Below are 20229 nucleotides of genomic sequence, written 5' to 3'. Positions count from 1 at the left end.
CCCCTAGTTGCTCCAGAGGCGTGCGACCTCTGACATATATAGCAACTGTAAGTCGCTTTGGATAAAAGCGTCAGCTAAATGAATAAATGTAAAGAAAATGCAGCTATTTTAGTGTAAACAGAATTTATCATTATTTGCACTTAGTGTAACTAGAATATATAACTTTTTCCAATTAGTGTAACTGCCAAAAATATCATTGTTCAGTGAAAGACAGCTCTTTCGGTTCAGTCCAATAGCCTATGTAATGGGCGATATAGAATTGTTCACTAATATGAAGCCATATTAACAAGCATTTGTAAAAAGAATAGTTAGCACATTTATTTGTAAGGTAACAACATTGACACCTGTGCTGAATTAATGTTTGTGTTTGTCATGTGACAATTAGTCAAGTCAAGTCAAGTCACCTTTATTTCTATAGCGCTTTTAACAATACAGATTGTGTCAAAACACTTAACAGTATCAAATTGGAGGATAGAGTGTCAGTAATGTATAATAATAAGATTAAACTCTCAATTTTCAGTTAAAGGCATTTCATTATTGAATTCAGTGATGTCATTGTCTAGCTCCGTTTAGTTTAAATAGTATCTGCGAAATCAAAATAAGCATACTACTCTGAAACATTTGTGCTTATTGTATACTGTTTCACACACTATTCTTTAAAAAAATAGTAGGCAGTATGCACTGTGTACTGAGCAGTAAGTACGCGGTAAGTATGCCATTTCGAACACAGCCACAGACTAAGGGAGCACATGGAAAGAATAGGAAACAAGGCAAAATAAAAGACATGAAAACCTTAACCAGAAATAAAACCCAAACCCCACTTTAAAGATGTCTGTTAATCAAAGGAAAAAAAGAAAATAGAGGAAATCAATAACTTTAAAAAATTTAAAGATTCATCTATAGTTCATTTAAACTTTAGATCCAAAGACTCCAAATTCAATCTCTGTATATTTCTGCTGAAGGGCACAGGTAAATATGACATTTATTACAATGAGTTTATGTGAAGATTGTTTTAAGGTCACTTAAATTAGAAGTTATTTTTTAAAGTGTAATAAAATGTTAAAATTGATAGCTCTTAATTATACTGTAATGTTGAATAGCTATAGTCAATGGTTAATACTATACTATTATATTGGGGGGGGGGGGGGACTATTTTACAGAGACATCAGATATTGTTATCAGTGATAATGTGTCAGGGTTCTGTCACTTCGGTCTAGTTTATTCATGGTTTTGTGACGGAGCCCTGACACTCCCTTCTTGTCTTGTTTTCTGGTGAGCGCGTGGCTTCGAGTGTGCTCGAGCTGCGCGCTCTCTTGTCTGCGTGCTCTGTTTCATGTTGGGGCGTGGTGTTCGGATCCCGGCACTCCTGTCTTGTTCAGACTCTGTTCTGGTTTCGTGTCGGGGTTCGGACACTCACGCTCCAGGTTTGTTCTTGCTGGGGAGCGTGCGATTTCGAGTTTGCTCGGGTCGTGCGCTCCTCTGTCCTCTGTCTGTGTGTGTGTGTTTTGTTCGGCACGCGGTTCGGTTTCGGCCGCGTGCTTTTTCTTGTTTTGTTTTGATCTGTGCTTTCATGTTTGTCATGTTTTGTGAACATGCAGCTTATGAGTCTCCTCGTTAGCTGCGTGTTCGTGTCCTGTCTTGCACATGGCTAGTGATTTTGTTTTGCTGGCCATGTGCTTGTGTTTTTGTTTTGTGTGAGCACATGGCTTGTCTTGTTTGGTTCTATGTGCCATGTGCTCATGTCAATTGTCTTGACCCCACCCACCTTGTTTCCTAATTATTGGTTAATTTTCCCCACCTGTGTTTACCTCATTACCCTCCTCATTTGCTCCCTTTATAATCTCCTTGTGTTTGCAGTCCTGCGCCAGTTCGTCGTCGTAATTTCCCGTGTGCTGATCCTGCCTTGCCTTGTCGTGCCCTGCCCTGTCCTGTCCTGTCCTGTCCTGTCCTGCCTTGCCAAGCCTGCCAGCTGTCCTGTTTTTCCCCTACGGGGTAGTTTTGGTTTGGTTTGTTTATTTTTATTATTAATAAAGCCCATTCTCTGCAGTACTGAGTCCTCGCCTCATCCCTTCTTCCCACAACCGTGACAGTACGAACTGGCCACAGAGGACTCAGCAGAACAATGGGCATCTTCCTGTTCCCATCTCCCTGCCCCTCCGCTCATCAGATGGCTGTTCAACGCAGCAGGCTCCTTTCTCTTCGGCAAGGGGGAGCCAGTGTGAAGGATTTTGCATACCAGTTCCTGTTTGTAGCGGAGGGACTCAACATCAGTGATGCAGAGCTCAAGGACATTTTTAACACCAACCTTAATGAGCCCGTCCATGCCTGGGAGATGGGAATGCTGGGGATACTGTCCTTCTGGCAGTTTGTGGGGTATGTCTACCACCGTGGAGAGGAAGGTGGCCTTCCTCCTCTTGGCCCTCCTCCCATTCCCCTCACAAACTACCTAGTCCCCAGTCCTCCAATGACCCACCAACGGAGGAGGAAGAACAGGTCCGCCTCTATTACGAAAGAGGTTGAACCTGCCGCAGCACCCCCAGAGGTGGCTGAAAGGACTGTAGTGCCTCCAGTGGTGGCCGAAGAGGCCACAGCTTCCCCAGTGTTGGCCGATGCTACAGCACCCCAAGAGGTGGCCGAGGAAGCTGCTGCGCCCCCAGCGGCGGCTGACGAAGCTACAGTGCCCCCAGTGTCAACTGATGATGCAGCAGTGTCCCACTCTCAGAGACGGAGGAGGAGGAGGAGGAACAGGAGGAAGGCTTCTTCCACCCTTCAGGGCCTGGAGGCCGTTCCAGAGCCCTCTGCTGGCCAGGAGGCCATCTCTGAGCCACCCGAGCTGCTTGCCCTGCCGGCTCCACCCAAGCTGCTTGCCCTGCCGGCTCCACCCAAGCTGCTTGCCCTGCCGGCTCCACCCAAGCTGCTTGCCCTGCCGGCTCCACCCAAGCTGCTTGCCCTGCCGGCTCCACCTAAGCTCCTTGCCCTACCGGCTCCACACAAGCTCCTTGCCCTGCCGGCCCCACCCGAGCTGCTTGCCCTGCCGGCCCCGCCCAAGCTTCTTGCCCTGCTGGCCCCACCAGAACTTCTTGCCCTGCCGGCCCCACCCGAGCGGCTTGCCCTGATGCCAGCGCCGCCCGAGCTCCTTGCCCTGCCGGCGCCGCCCAAACTCCTTTCCCTGCAGTCTCTGCCCAGACTCAAGCCCCTTGCCCTGCCGGTGCCGCCCAAGCCCCTTGCCCTGCAGTCTCTGCCCAGACTCAAGCTCCTTGCCCTGCCGGCTCCGCTCAACCTCCTTGGCCTGCCAGCGCCGGCCAAGCTCCTTTCTCTGATGGCCTTGTCGGCTGCCAAGTTGCTGGTCCTGCTCTGGCCTCCTGCCGGGGTTCCAGAGGCGCAAGAGCCCGCCTGGTCCGTCCCTCCAGCTCCACCCTGGTCCCCAGCCAGGACTCCTGGACTGCTGGAGCCCGTCTGGTCCGTCCCTCCAGCTCCTCCCTGGCCCTCACCCAGGACTCCTGGACTGCTGGAGCCCGCCTGGTCCGTCCCTCCAGCTCCACCCTGGCCCTCAGCCAGGACTCCTGGACTGCTGGAGCCCGCCTGGTCCGTCCCTCCTGCTCCACCCTGGCCCGCAGCCAGGACTCCTGAAAGGCTGGAGCCCCACTGGTCCGTCCCTCCAGCTCCACCCTGGCCCTCAGCCAGGACTCCAGAACTGTTGGAGCCTCCCTGGCTCAACCCTCCCGTCCCACCCTGGACCATCCTAAAGACTTCCTGGGCTTAGTTTCTGGCACTGGCTTGGCTTCCCCCCCTCCCACCCTTCCTTGTCTCTGTGTGTTGACCCCTGTCTGTCTTGTGTTCTCAGGTTTGTACCAGTCTTGTCTTTTGTCATGTTTCTGTCTTGTTTTTGGTGTCCTCCTTAGGGACGCCAGGTGGCGTCCCTTTGGGGAGGGGTAGTGTCAGGGTTCTGTCACTTCGGTCTAGTTTATTCATGGTTTTGTGACGGAGCCCTGACACTCCCTTCTTGTCTTGTTTTCTGGTGAGCGCGTGGCTTCGAGTGTGCTCGAGCTGCGCGCTCTCTTGTCTGCGTGCTCTGTTTCATGTTGGGGCGTGGTGTTCGGATCCCGGCACTCCTGTCTTGTTCAGACTCTGTTCTGGTTTCGTGTCGGGGTTCGGACACTCACGCTCCAGGTTTGTTCTTGCTGGGGAGCGTGCGATTTCGAGTTTGCTCGGGTCGTGCGCTCCTCTGTCCTCTGTCTGTGTGTGTGTGTTTTGTTCGGCACGCGGTTCGGTTTCGGCCGCGTGCTTTTTCTTGTTTTGTTTTGATCTGTGCTTTCATGTTTGTCATGTTTTGTGAACATGCAGCTTATGAGTCTCCTCGTTAGCTGCGTGTTCGTGTCCTGTCTTGCACATGGCTAGTGATTTTGTTTTGCTGGCCATGTGCTTGTGTTTTTGTTTTGTGTGAGCACATGGCTTGTCTTGTTTGGTTCTATGTGCCATGTGCTCATGTCAATTGTCTTGACCCCACCCACCTTGTTTCCTAATTATTGGTTAATTTTCCCCACCTGTGTTTACCTCATTACCCTCCTCATTTGCTCCCTTTATAATCTCCTTGTGTTTGCAGTCCTGCGCCAGTTCGTCGTCGTAATTTCCCGTGTGCTGATCCTGCCTTGCCTTGTCGTGCCCTGTCCTGTCCTGTCCTGCCTTGCCAAGCCTGCCATCTGTCCTGTTTTTCCCCTACGGGGTAGTTTTGGTTTGGTTTGTTTATTTTTATTATTAATAAAGCCCATTCTCTGCAGTACTGAGTCCTCGCCTCATCCCTTCTTCCCACAACCGTGACATAATGGCCTTCAGTCATAAAAAAAGATGCCATAAAACAAATATTAAAACTAATACTGTCTGTATGTCGTTTGTACATTCATTTGAAGATTTAATGTGAAATTATTGCAATATAAAAGTATATTTAAAAACTTTAATGTTAGGTGGGATTAATCGCGATTAATTTCAGAATTTTTTTTGCAAAACGTCACATCGTTTTTTTTTTAATCGATTGACGTCAGTAAACTAAATTTATGGCTGCTTTTCTCAACAATTATGCCAATATTTGCACCATTTTTGTGTTATTTTTCAGTGAAAATCCTGATTTTATTAGTCTCAGTAACAGTAATACTAAAATTACCTCTAAATACATTTGAACATAATTACTGAAACTGGGTGTCTGTCAATGGTCACACCACTATAGAAATCCTAAGTGAAATATAGAATTGTGATAAACACAATAGCTTGCACATTGCTGCTAAGTGGTTTGCAATTGTAGCTCCATGTAGCTTCACTTTTCTGTTGAATCTTACTATCACTCTCTGTTGTTTAAAGTGATAAAATATAATTTAATTCCCACCATATTTCTGATAACATCTATGAAACTAATCTGACTAATTTGATTGTTCTCCTTTAATCTAAAACCACGAGTGCAACGCGCGTGCACCGCATTGGCATTTGTTAGCCGGTTAGCTTGTCAGTCACGTTTCCATTCACATCTGTTACCATTTTATTTTTTCTCTCGCTCCGTTTCTTTTCTCTCTAGCTCCGTTTTTCACAAGTTCATCAAACAACAGTGGTAAATCGGAATCATTCATCAATCACGGTGAGTAATGGCTTCTTCTCCTGCTATTGTTGTTTGCCCCACTTGCCACATGTACATTTCATCTCTCTGTCGGTGACGAGGGATTCATATGTGATAGAAGCAGGGAAATAGTTAGGCTGACAGAAGATTTTATAACGAGACACGCATCCAAACTTTAACTGAGGACAGTAAGAATGTGAGGGCTGTAAATATGGCTTTGGATGAGACTAGCTCAGGGAGTCCTTTACATTGTTCGGTTCTGGTTACAGAGCTTCCGCAGCAGGGTGACTGTGATGTGGCATAGTCGCGGGTCAAAACATCGCTCTTCATTTCCGAACAAAACATTAAACAGGTTCTCCCCATTCAGTGACGCACCCACTGAGAAACCTGATGAAAGTGCTCTAGTTATTGGCGATTCTATTGTACGGACCGTGAAAATAGAGACACCAGCCAACATAGTTCAATGTTTACCGGGAGCCAGAGTGCCTGACATCTTGACAAATTTAAAAGTGGTGGCTAATGCTAAATGTAAATTCAGTAAGATTGTTATCCACGTCAGCACTAATGATGTTTGACTGCGCCAGTCGGAGATCACTAAAAATAATGTTAAAGAGGTGTGTGAACTTGCAAGTATGATGTCAGACACTGTAATATGCTCTGGTCCGCTCCCTGCTTATCGGTGTGATGAGATTCATAGCAAACTGTCATCACTCAATGGCTGTTTTATGTTCAATGTATACTGTTTTATGCATGCTTATGATAGAACCACTCGTTCATGCAACCTTACCTATGCCATGTTTAGCATCTATTAATTCGTCTTCGGATGATCTAATCGAGAGTGTATATTACATGTTGATACCTATGCAGCGTATTAGTGTCATAAGAATCTTTAATAGTTTTTACATCAATGCCCAGTCGAATTACATATGCAAATTACCATGTTCAGAGACAAAGTGTCGTAAACTTTCCCTTCAAAACTGCAAGTCACCATTGGCTCTTTGACTCCCCAGAGGTGTGATCTCTATAGCAGATAAAGATCTCACATCAGTGGCTCGCATCGCCAGTCTGCAGTTCTTTTAGATCCTATGATGATGAGGAGGATGAGTTAGAACTCTTCTGGACACCTAAGTTGGTTCCAGGCTTTGCAGCCTTGACATTCCATTCATCAAAGATCCTAGGATGTCAGCTGATGTCTCTCTTAGGTCTTTTTCACTTTCCACCTGGGAAAAAACTCCCAATCACCATCGAGTCAGAACATCTTTGGAATTCATCACTCTTCAAACCCGGAAGAACGTGATCGCAAGTCCAAAACCTTGAAACCATCAATACTTTCATTTGAGACTGAATCTGGACATGATCTGTCAACAACCAAGGCAATACAACTATTATAAATTTAACTAAATGAAACAGCGGTTTAGTATAAGTTAAAGACCCCGTTATAAACTAAGCTGATGGTTTTACTCAGGTGGTTAACTGACTCTTTTCATAGCTTCATTCTCTGGTTTTCCTGATGGTTTCATCCATCATGTCTAATTTGTCCTTTCCCCATGTATGAGTGACTGTATGTTTGTTTGTTTAGATTAGTTATGTGTGTTAGCATTTAGTTAATAAACTTTTGTGCACAAATTACGTGAGTTTCTGGTCCTGCTTGTGGATGATGTCCCTTTACGATTTCGATCCTTGCTACATGCTCTAATGCATCAATACTGTATGAAAGTATTTTCTGTGGCCACTAAAATATCCTTTCCTAGAGTTGATATGAACGTACACTGAATGTTCGCGGGACGAACATTGTGTGGATCCACTCCTGGCTATCCAGTCACCAGCTGTCTATTCATGAGGATCCCCTTACTCCATCTCCAGCCTCTGAGTCCCAGACTCCACCTCGGCCCTCCAACTCATTGTCTCCATCTTGGCTCCTTGCTCTTTCATCTCCACTGTGGCATATCATCCCACTAACTCCACTGGGTTCCCTCATCTCTCTGGCTCCACCTTGGTCAGTCGTCAACCTGCCTCTGCCACGGGATTCCACTCCTCTGGCTTCGCCTTGTCCTTCCATCCCTCAGGCTTCGTTTGGCTCCTCCTTCCCTCCAGCTCTGCTCCTGGCTCCTTCCTGGCTCTTTCCTCCATCACCACCCTGGTTTCTCCCTCCATCAACTTCCTGCTCTACTTCCTTCTCCAGAGCCCCCACCCCTTCCTCCCTAATGGACCATTCTACTGTATAAGGATGCACCTTCCGGGAGGGGAGAATTCCATCACATGTTGGTTCCCATATGCCTGCCAGTTACCTTATTAGTTTCCATGTTTTGTTTTTCTCCTGGATTACTTTCCCCGTGTATTTAAGCCCTCAGCTCATTGTCCTGTATTGTTTGTATGTATGATTCTTTGTTGGTGTTTTCTCCTTGAGTGTTTATTAAAAAGACTTCTTGGATCCTACTCTTTTGTTGTGTGTTTATATTACAGTAGCACATGACATTTACATTATATTAAGTATTACATATAGCAACCTTAATGAGACAAATGTGCAATGTTAATCCAGGTCTGCCTGCTCCCCAATAACAAACTCCTAAGGTTCTTGTTGTGGGACCTAAAGTATGGAAACCCACCTGATATGTACAAGTGGCAAGTCCTTTCATTTGGCATAAAATGCAGCCGATGTTTTTTGACATTTGCAATACAGCAACATGTTTTCACCCATTGACAGCAAGGTGATAAGATACAACAGCCAGTGCTGCCTTTACGTTGACAAATATTTTCAGGCAAGGTTGATTTCCATCAGCGGGTGAGCAATGAGGTCCTGGTGGTCCAGGTCTTGATTTTTCTACGATCAGTGATGTGACTACACAGTAATCAATCACTTATTGAACCAGCAAATCACTAACGTTTTTTGGCAGTCAAAACACAGCCCTGGTCAGATAATGGTCCAAAAAAACTTTCTAGACTTGTAGTAAGGTGTAACTTGTATCTTATTCTTCTTGTAATTCCTATCAGGCTTGCCAATGATTACAATCATCAATGTAATCATCAATGATTACAATCCTCACACACACTTTTGTAAATGACCCTGTTACTATATCCATGTTATCTGCAAGACACTGATGAACATTAAAACCATTTAACCGGGGTTCCCTTTCTTTGTCCTTACTGACACTCCATGGTGATGACCAAACCAAAGAAGAACCAAATTATCTTACCTACATTTTACATTAGCTTTCACATATTTAATGAGCCATGAGAAGTATGCTAAAAATATACTTCAATTTTACATATTATATTAAATATTTAATATTTAAATTTTTTTCCTAAAAGGTCCACCCCACCCCCACCCCAAGACATTTTTTTTTAGTGTCTCTAATGCCTTAAAGTCTCCAAACTCATCCTTTCTAATCATCCTACTACTTGTCCGCTTGATCCTATTCCATCTAATCTCCTTCATGCTATTTATCCTTCGGTTGTACCTGCAATCACTCACATCATTAACACATCCCTTCACACTGGTATTTTCCCTCCAGCATTTAGACAGGCTTTTATAACCCCACTACTTAAGAAACCCAACCTTAACCCATCTCTTTTAGAGAACTACAGACTGGTTTCCCTTCTTCCTTTCATTGCAAAAACACTTGAATGAGCTGTGTTCAAACAAGTCTTTGCCTTTCTCAGACAGAACAAGCTCCTTGATAGCAACCAGTATGGTTTCAGAAATAGACATTCAACCGAGACTGCCTTGCTCTCATTTGGTAAAGCTCTAAGACTGGCAAGAGTGGATGCAACGATACCATTTTTTCAGATCCGATCCAGAAAATTCTGAGTATCGGCCAATTCCAATCCGATTTATTTTCTTTAAATCAATGTAGAATTTCTATACTTCTGTGTCACTCTTTTGTGTGTTAAACACAATCTATTAGTCAACTTGTTGAAACCACATATGTAAATTTTACTTGTCCCAAAATGTAAAAAAATTAAAATAAACGTGTGAGACCGTGTTATAGGCTATATGACATTATAGTCAGATATGACTGTGCTAATGCAACATGCATCGCTGCGGACGAGTAGCTGAGTATTTCTTCAGCAAGCAGACATGCAAACTGCCACGAATGAAACTGAACGTAAGACGCAGACGATCAACACAATACTCTTCATTAAAAGTATAAGACAAACTTATCTTTCCAGTGCTGATGCCACGTGCTCTCCTATTGCGGTCTTTGATCTTGAAATGAGCTGATAATTAATAAAATGCAGCGCTTATCTTTTGATTTAGTTGACGTGAACTCTGTTACATTTAAATATAGCGCAGGAATTGAAGATCGGATATATATCCGTTTTGCGACTTTGTGGCCATGTGTAAATCTAAACGTTTTAACAAATCAGATATCCGATCAGCGAAAACGCATGAAATGACCAGGTGTAAACAGGCCCATTCATAATCTATGACAAAACTATTATTATAAATTAGGTTAGTGGATAATTTAGCAGCAACATTTATTCTAGAAAAATCACGAGTGCACAATTTTATAAAATCTAAACATTTAGTGATAACATTATTTAGTGAGGAACAAATAAAAGTGAATATACGAAGGACTATATCTGGTAAAATGTTACACATTGCTCTTTGTATTGTAAAATACATGAATGAAAACAAGTAAATGTATTTATTTATAAAAATAAACTACAAATTTAAAAGACATTTCTTTTAAATGTATAGCACAATGAAGGCAGCGACATATGATAGAGCAGTCCTATCTATCATATATGTTGCTGCCTCCATTACTGTGCTTATACATTAGATTATTAATAGCCTTGATAGGACAGAACAAGAAATGCTTTAAATAATCTTTCATTGTGCAAAAGCATTATAATATGAAAAGCTCCAACAAGAGTGGCACAAAGCGCTTATGGCTTCCCGTGCGCAGAATGATGCGCTTGAACCAGCACGGAGTCATAGCGTGCAGCTCCGCATAGAGAAGTTCAAAGCACAAAGGAAAGAGATATTGGTGTGTAGCTTATTAAATCTGTGCATAGTTTATTGATCCTTTTCGTTTAACAGTTTTAAATCTCAGTTATTGAGCGCTCTTGGAGAGAGTTTCATCGTCTTTACTGTCTTAACCGAACGTGACACAGTTTGAATGCTGAACGGAGGATGACAGACAGAAGCAGCGAAGAGAAGAATTTACTCGAACTTGAATTTAACGACTTAAATATTCATCTGTACCTCACATTAAAATATGGAACGGCTTCAGAACACTTGGACTTTGACTTTATGGTGCTTTCTAATGTTTTTGTGCTTTCGTGGGGCTTAACAATAACACAGAATAGTATACGCACAATATCAGATTTGGATCGGTCTCGTCTGACCGGTACCCGATCCGGCAGAAATTCCAGTATCGGAGCCGATACCGATCCTGAGTATCGGATCGATGCATCCCTATTCCATATCTTCAATATTTATCTTTAGGTTAACCAACAGATGTCAACCCTATTGGCAAAGGGCATCTCAGGAACTGCACTCCAGTGGTTTTAGTCTTACTTCTCAGATAGGTCTTTCATGGTATCTTGGAGAGGTGAGATGTCCAAGTCGCAGCATCTAGCTACTGGGGTGCCTCAGGGCTCAGTTCTTGGACCACTTCTCTTCTCTGCCTACACGGCATCACTAGGTTCTGTCATTCTGAAATATGGCTTTCATATCACTGCTATGCTCATAACACTCAAATCTACCTCTCATTCCATCCTGATGATCCGACGATAGCTGCTCACATCTCAGCTTGTCTAATAGACATTTCTTGCTGGATGAAGGACCATCACCTTCAACTAAACCTTGCCAAGACAGAACTGCTTGTGGTTCCATCAAACCCATCGTTTCATCACAATTTCACCATCCAGTTAAGCACATCAACCATAACTCCTACAAAAACAGCCAGAAACCTTGGAGTTATGATTGATGATCAGCTGACTTTCTCAGACCACACTGCTAAAATTGCCAGGTCCTGCAGATTTGCTTTATTCAACATCAAGAAGATCAGGCCATTTCTTTTGGAACATGCTTCACAACTCCTTGTTCAAGCTCTTGTTCTGTCCAGGCTGGACTATTGCAATGCTCTCTTGGCAGGTCTTCCAGCCAGTTCTATCAAACCTTTACAATTAATCCAGAATGTGGCAGCAAGATTAATTTTTAATGAGCCAAAAAGAATGCACGTCACACACCTGTGTTTATCAATTTGCACTGGTCACCAACAGCTGCTCGCATATAATTCAAGGCATTAATATTTGCCTACAAAACTACCACTGGCTCTGCCCCCCTTTACCTAAATTCATTACTTCAGACTTATGTGCCTCTAGAAGCTTGCGTTCTGCAAGTGAACGTTGCTTTATTGTGCCATCCCGAAGATGCACAAAATCACTTTCATGGACTTTTAAATTAAATGTTCCGTCCTGGTGGAATGACCTGCCCAACTCAATCCAAGCAGCTGAGTCCTTAGCAATCTTCAAGAATCGGCTAAAAACACATCACTTCCATCTTTATTTGACCCTCTAACTCTAGCTGTCACGGATCCGGCCCATGGCCTTCCGTCCGATTGCCACCAGAGGTCACTCTCCCATTATTTTGACTCTCACACCACACATACTGTTACACATCTCCCTGGACTACATTTCCCATGTTCCATTGCACTGACTGGATCCACCTGCAACCAGTCACACACACACTATATTACACCCACTCAAATCCTGCTCAAGTCGCTGAGTATTGTTTAGCGTTTATCACTCTTAAGTTTTCTGCCTGTTACGTGTCTTGATCCTAGTCTGTGTATCTCGTTTCTGTGTAATCTCTGCCTGCCCTGTAGTTTATAGTCTGCCTTGGATCTCTCTCATCTTGTCATTTGGATTCTGTTTGCTCCTGCCTGTGTTCGACCCTCCCTGTGTTTACCATATTTATTAATAAAAGCTTGCATATACACTATTTTGCCAAACGTATTGGGTCACCCCCTTCTAATTAACATGTTTGACTACTTTAGTCATTTCTGTGAGTACAAATTTTAATGTTTAAGCATATAATGATATTCTAGGGAATTGTGTGCTTCTAATTTTATAGCAACAGTTTGGACAGGACCCTTTTCTATTCTAACATGACAGTGTCTCTGTGTATAAGGCATGGTTCAAAAAGACATGATTGATTCAGTCAGTGTGGAAGAATTTGACTGGTCTGCAGAAAGCCAAGTCCTGATCCCAGCTGAACACCACTGGTGTGACTTTAAATACAGACCTTGAGCCAAAAACTCATCACCAAACACCCTCTAGCAGAAATGTTAAATGTGTATAATGTTAATGAAGGTAATAAAAACGTTAAACATCATGCAACTTTATTATTTTTGCTTGTGAGAGAGACATAGAGACAGATGAGAATCACTGAGCATGCCTGATTTGCCGATGAACATTTCATGGTTGAACAGATGGAAAGGAAATGGCTCATGTCACAGAATGAACCTGTAAGCCTCTCTTTCTCTCTCTCTTTCTCTCCCCCTCATAAGTTCAAGTTTAAGTTGCTTTATTGGCACATTTGTATTATAGCATTGCCAAAGCATAAAAAATATGTATCTCTCTCTCTCTCTCTCACACACACACACACACACACACACACACACACACACAGACAGAAACAGGGTTGTGCACAGACATTTTGGGGGCAGGTGCTCCAGTGAAAAAAGAGCACTCCACTCATAATTATTCATAAAAGAATTATATCTAGATCTCTATGAATGAATCTGATGAAAGCTGTCAGAATGTCCTTGTCATATTTCATTCTAAAATAAAAAAATATATTTTTTTTTCTTATGCTTACAAAATAGGCCTAACAAAATAATGTAAAGCAAACAAATAATTCTATAATTATGAAAAATGTGATTATATAATTTTTAAATTATAGTATAATTATTATATATTATACCAAATTAATGACAGGACCAAAACTTGCCCAACATTTTTTGCCTTTAGCATTTTGCTTATGAAATATCATCCTTCATTTTAAAAAAGACTGGCATGCTGACATGAACCTACCTGTTCAGGTTTGAGGCCAGGTGGCACCCAGGCATACTCCTCTAGTGCACAGCCAGAGTCATCATCAGAAGTTGAGTTCCTCTGGAAGTCAAACATGATTTTAGAGACCGTCCTCTCCATATCCAGAGCCATATCACTACTTCATACCATTAATCACTGCAGAAAGACACAGACAGACAGGAATGAGAAATGCAGATGTAACATAATAATAATAATTCATTACATTTATATAGCGCTTTTCTGCTTTTCTAAGCACTCAAAGCGCTCATGTTACACAGTTACAGATGCTAATATTACAGACACTTGAAAGCATTTAATTTTCCTCTCACAAACATACATTACAGTTGATATTCAGTATGTGATGATTAAGTTGTTTCAGTTATGTAGTAGCTGACCAAATGCTCAATAAATGTGTGCACACTGACAATGTATTGAAATCAAATGTATTGAAATTGCCTGCATGGAAATTTAACACACCAACTCATTTTCTAATAATACAACATTGCTGTAAATGCAATGAGGATTCTCAATGGACATAACTGAAACACAAAATTTAGACAGGTAAAGTTATCATTTACAGTTTGATTACTACCTAAATTCTAATTCTAAATATTCAGGAAAAATCATTTTAAAGTAAAAAATAAATAAAAATGATTTATTATCAGTTATAACACTCCTATTGTAATGTAATTTATTGTGCATAAACTGATTTTCTTTTCAGAAAAAAATCTAAATAAACTGTTTTTGTTGTATGGATATTACAATATCTCAAACTGGGCAGCACATACAAGACAAAGGCATCTGAATGCATCAAAATGTCTTTAAAACATGTTTGAATGGTGCTGAGAAAGTAAAAACAATGTTTCTTAATTCTAATGTTATTATCTGCAGAAGCATGTCAGCCATGCAAAAAAATCAACCCATGATAAATTCAAAATCATTAAAATCCTTTATCATTCGAGCACCTGTGAGCTTTCTTTCGCATTACTCTCACATTACACATTATACAATCTTATAACATACAAGACGTCATTGTGACATCACACTTCACTTGCACACAACATCAACCTTAATTTGGTCTTTCGCGTCAACAGGAACAACGAGAAAAAGAATGAGTCTGAATAAAGTGATCAAAGATAAGAAAACCATACAGCTACAATGATTTCCAATATCGTGCTATTAGATCAAATCCATTAGAGAATACAGTAGAGACCATGTTTAAATAGGTATTGGAAGCCTGTTTCTATAATATCACTGTAAAGATACAACAGAATTTCAAAAAAACAAATGAAAGACATACAGACCTGCATCTTCATATCAGCATCCAAAAAATAACCTGAGGGCTGTGAGAACCAGAAATAGAGGAAAAAAGAAAGACGCAGTGCTAAAGGAACGCGAAAATAAACGATTTTCTCTTTTATGTGTCATGCCTCATCCTTCGCTCTCACTCTGCCTGTGGATTTGACTGTTTCTGTGTGGGTGTGTGAGAAAGAAAAGCAAGGGAGGGAGGGATAAAGAGAGAGAGGGAGGGAGTGAGGAAGGAAAGAGAAAATGTCTTATTTGTGTAAAAGGCAAGATTAGAGCAAGCTTTCAGCTGAAGGACTGATGTTGACCTTCATGTCTTTTTAGACTTTTTATAACATCACAATACTGCAGTCATACGTCATATATTTATTTTACATTTGTGTTCTTAGTATGCGAACATTTACCGTACAAGAAAAGATGCAAACACAAACGTACGGTAAACAGCAATCATGACTGCGGGCCAAAACAACAAGAAGTGCATATCTTGTCGAATGAACATGGTGGCAAACAGCGTAGGTTTGGTAAACAATCAGGTTTAAGCAAATAAATTGCATTTCTGTGTTAAAGTTCAAATGTTATATCATAATAAAACCTGTCTTTTTTATATACGTCCTCTTCTGAGCATTGTTAGATGCAACAGAAGTCAGGGACATCATAGGTATGTATATGCCATATCCAGCTTTGGTTGAAACAGGACAGGACTACACAACAACCAAGCGTTTTCTTCCGTGTTTGTGTAGGGTATGTGCCTAGGCCGAGTTTCACATGTTAATAAAATCCATAAAACAATACACATACTTACATTTATCATGAACTTCAAAGTCGAAGACAGGCACACAAGCAAATCCAGTTCCCTGTCAATCTCGAGCATTTCTGACCTGAGCAAAAAACTGCATGTAGGCTTTCAGTGACGATGATGAAGATGAGAAAATAATTCAAACCCACACACTTGGCGTCAGTCAGTGACGGTGAGTGGGCTCTCGACACATGACAGCGCCTCATAATACAGCTGTAATTACTGCTGCTGCATTTGAGTTGATAATTAAGCCTCAGCGATGGCTACACGTCACTATGTGTTAATGACAAAATGATACGCACTGGGCTTACTTTATATGTTCGTGAAGGGTCCTTTTTTTCTGAAGAGCCCAGTTAATATTTAGCAGTCTATATCTACATATAACTTAGTCCAATTTGTGGAAACAAAGCATCTGAGATGTTCAGCTATGCTAAATGCACCATTACTAGAAAACAAGTTAATCTATGGAATATGCTGCTTTCCAGTCGTAAGGATATTAACAATAAAATAAATCAATACAAACATAAGCGGATCAGTAGTTCCAATGAAAAGCATTTTCACATGGCTGGCAATAATAAAAAAAAAAACATAAACCGAGGGTCTCAAGCCATGTCTAGAGACAAAATGTAGCTTTAGCATCATTTTAGAAATCGTTTTATTGATTCTAAAGCACACATAGCAGTGCATCAACATTTACAGCCTTCTTGTCATTGCACAGGAACACACAAAGATGTTTGAGCATTTGGAGTGCTCTCACTGACCGTGAACACATTAATCATTCAAACTAACAGCAGGATGCTGGCTTTGTCTCTTTCCAGTGAACAGTGCTCGTGCTCTGGTCGCCATGGAGCTCTCTGCAGTGACAAGTCTCCGTGGAAACCTTGTGCAGATCCAAGAGCAAGAAAACATACTCACAACAGATTTATCAGTGAGAGAGTGCAAATCCATGCCCCTTAAATCATCACTCACAGTCCTCTGCTTTCCATTTACCCCACTCGCTTTTTTTGCAGCAAATTTAAACTGTTCTCTGTTTCAGGCTTGTGGTCACTCGCACTTTGCAAGTTAGCAGGGTTCTGAAAAATCAATCCATCCATTAATCAATTAATCCAGGAAAGTGAAATACTGTTTTATAAATCCTAAATGAATTCTATTTTAGTAGCAAGATTTTTTTTGCATTGTGGCATTATGTTATGTTTATTATGACATTATCATTATTTTCATGCATTTTACACTCCTTTTACTCTTAAAGGGGGTCATTGGATGCCCATTTCTCACAAGTTGGTATGATTATTTAGGGCCTTAATGAAAAGTCTATAATATATTTGGTTAAAATTTCTCAATGGTAGTGTAGTGTCTCCCTTTTCTGTCAAAGATATTAGAAAAGGTAGTATCACCACAACTATGTTCCTTCTTAGAGAAAAATTATATATGTGAGGATTTCCAGTCAGGTTTTAGACCGTATCATAGTACTGAGACTGCTCTCAATAGAGTCACAAACGACCTGGTCTTATCATCTGATCGTGGTTGTATCTCTCTATTAATGCTACTGGATCTTAGTGCCGCATTTGACACTATCTACCACAACATTCTTTTAAATAGACTAGAAAATTATGTTGGCATTAGAGGAAGTGCACTGGCATGGCTCAAATCGTACTTATTTGACCGCCATCAATTCGTGGCAGTAAATGAAGAGGTATCATACCAATCATAAGTGCAGTATGGAGTACCTCAAGGCTCAGTACTTGGCAGAGTTACAGAGGTGTTAATTATTGGACCAAAAACTTTTGAATGTAATAACCTAGATCACGGTCTAATACTTGATGGCTGCTCTGTAAATTCTTCGTCATCAGTTAGGAACCTAGGCGTACTTTTTGATAGCAATCTTTCCTTCGAAAAACATGTTTCTAGCATTTGTAAAACTGCATTTTTCTATCTTAAAAATATATCTAAATTACAACCTATGCTTTCAATGTCAAATGCAGAAATATTAATTAATGCGTTCATGACCTCGAGGCTAGATTATTGTAATGCTTTATTGGGTGGTTGATCTGCATGTTTAATAAACAAACTCCAGCTGGTTCAAAATGCAGCAGCTAGAGTTCTTACTAGAACCAGGAAGTATGACCACATTAGCCCGGTCCTGTCAACACTGCACTGGCTCCCTATTAAACATCGTATACATTTTAAAATCTTGCTAATTACCTATAACGCCCTGAATGGTTTGGCCCCTCATTATTTGAGTGAGCTCTTATTACACTATAGTCCTTCACGTCTGCTGTGATCTCAAAACTCTGGCCATTTGATAATACCTTGTAGCATTTGGACCAATCAGACACACAAGTTTGCATTTGATTTAACAAATCAATTAGTTATTACATGAACAAATGGTCACAGACCCCCCACCCAATTCACATACTGGGTGCTGGTTTATCTGTCAATGACTCCAGGCCCCCGGTTCCATGGCAACCGATCTGATAACACTTGTTTTATTGCTAAAAAGAATGCGGGCAGAGAAACTCACTTCATTTTCCCTTAGGAAAAACATTATGCCATAAAAATGGACTCTTCTCTAATTAATTCATTTTCTTTGAATGAACACACATATCTTCAGGTCATTGTGTATATTATTACTGTTCTTGTATATGTTTTTGTGTATTGTATCCTGTTTTATCCATGCTTATGATAGAACACTAGTTAATATTACCTAGGGATGGGCATTTCTGGTCATATTTCATTTCGAGTAATCCACAGGTTTGAGAAACGAGTACTCGATTAATCGGGGGTGGAGCTTAAGCAAGGGGTGTGTGTGTCATAGCGACAATTAAAATATTTTAATTAAAGCCCTGTTAAAAACGTTGTTGATAAAACTATGACAGGATTCAGAAAATAATGAAATTAACATTATTAAAAATAACCATCAATAGTTGTTAATACAGTAAACATTTAAAACAAATAACAGCGTGAGGTGAAGCTGAAGCGCTTTTTCTACATGACGCATTGTCTATAAAATTAATCACATAGCCTAGATACATATATATTACAAATTGTATTTATCTACACAAAATGCATGTGAGCTTGAACTAGGTGCCAACCAGAAAGTAGTGGATGCGGTTCTCCGTTACAGGCGCTTTAAAACGCAACTGAAGCCCCGCAAAACAACAACAACAAAAAAACACAAAGTTATTTTACAATATTATCCCCAACAATATGTGTACAATATGTCTTATTATTTGTATAAATATTTTGGATCAGGTTTTAAAAAGATAACCTACCTTTTTCTATGTTTTATAAAACAAATAAAACACATGATACTCTGCTTTTCAGTTATTTTATTGAACTGTTATTTTTAACAAAACAATATTTTACTTCAGCAGCATCATAACAGCTGTGGATCAAAAACGTTTTTTTGTAAAAGGTTTGCAAAAATAAAGTTTAATACAACTTCCCCAAACGACTGTTAAGTAGCCCATAGCCTAACGAAAATTACAAGCCAGCATAATTTGGCTGCGTAAACTTAAAATAAAAATAGCCTGAATATTTTTACCACAGCTATAAAACTTAAAGATTAGGTAACATAACATTTCTTTCAAAATGATCAGTCGGTAAAGGTAAATAAAATAAAGTCGGCATAATTTAACTATGCTGCTTAAACTTAAAACAAAAACAGCATGAATATTTTACCATGCATGGCTAATAAAACTTAACATAAGGACTACATATTTTTATTCAAAAAGATCAGTCGGTCTACGTGCTCAGATGAAAGCCGAGTGCGGAGTCTATTTACAATTAGGCCGGCGATGGAAAAAACGCGCTCCTCAGTGTGTTTAGGTGTCTTGTGATGAGACTGTGTGTGATCGGATAGACCTGGAAACATGGGTCTCACTGCACATTGTAGTTGTGGCACACTTAAGAGACTTGAGAACAGGTGTCAGTTCTTCCACAATCTCCCAGTGCTCATCTTTTAGGTCAAGTGTTCTCGCATCTGCAAGTTTTATAACATTGCGATCGGACAGAACAGCACACACAGCCCACCTCTGTTCCACATGTCACACACCGAATTCCACCGCGAGCGACAATGCTGAATAAGTTTATGGTCGGGTATATTTGTTCTTGTTGTTTCTGCCTAAGCGCGGCTGTAGCTACTGTGCTGTGGTGAAAATGTGATACCAAGCGGCTACTTGCAGCTATTACATTTTTTACAGTTGCAACATTGAAGCCCTCATTGATTGCAAGCTGCAGGGTGTGTGCGAAATAGGGCACTGTTTGATTTGCCAGAACCATGTTAGCAGCGTTGTCGTGCACACATGCCATTACTTTTTCAGAGCTTAACAGCCACTTTTCTGTTGCATCTTTTAGGTAGTTGGCAATGTTCACAGCTGTGTGTCTTTCCTCGAAACCTCGCGTCTCTAATACTGCGCTGTGAATTTTCCACTCATTTATGTTATGACAGGTTAGCGTCATATTTGATTCAGTGGTTAGC

General features: G+C 41.0%; 1 protein-coding gene across 1 annotated transcript in view; it reads right to left on the bottom strand.

Annotated features, from left to right (window-relative positions):
• The window catches only part of LOC306848232 (prickle-like protein 2), a 55648-nt gene extending 41844 nt beyond the window's left edge, over nt 1–13804 (bottom strand). Inside the window, exon 1 of the mRNA XM_079382651.1 lies at nt 13649–13804. Coding sequence (XP_079238777.1) covers nt 13649–13780 — 132 coding nt within the window. The 5' untranslated portion in view covers nt 13781–13804. The remainder of the gene's footprint in view (nt 1–13648) is intronic.
• Between the last annotated feature and the right edge of the window lie 6425 nt (nt 13805–20229).

The sequence above is a fragment of the Barbus barbus genome (assembly GCF_936440315.1).
Source record: "Barbus barbus genome assembly, chromosome: 28".
Taxonomy (NCBI): Eukaryota; Metazoa; Chordata; class Actinopteri; order Cypriniformes; family Cyprinidae; genus Barbus; species Barbus barbus.
Note: the sequence above shows the minus strand (reverse complement) of the source record. Positions and strands in the feature narration are given on the sequence as shown.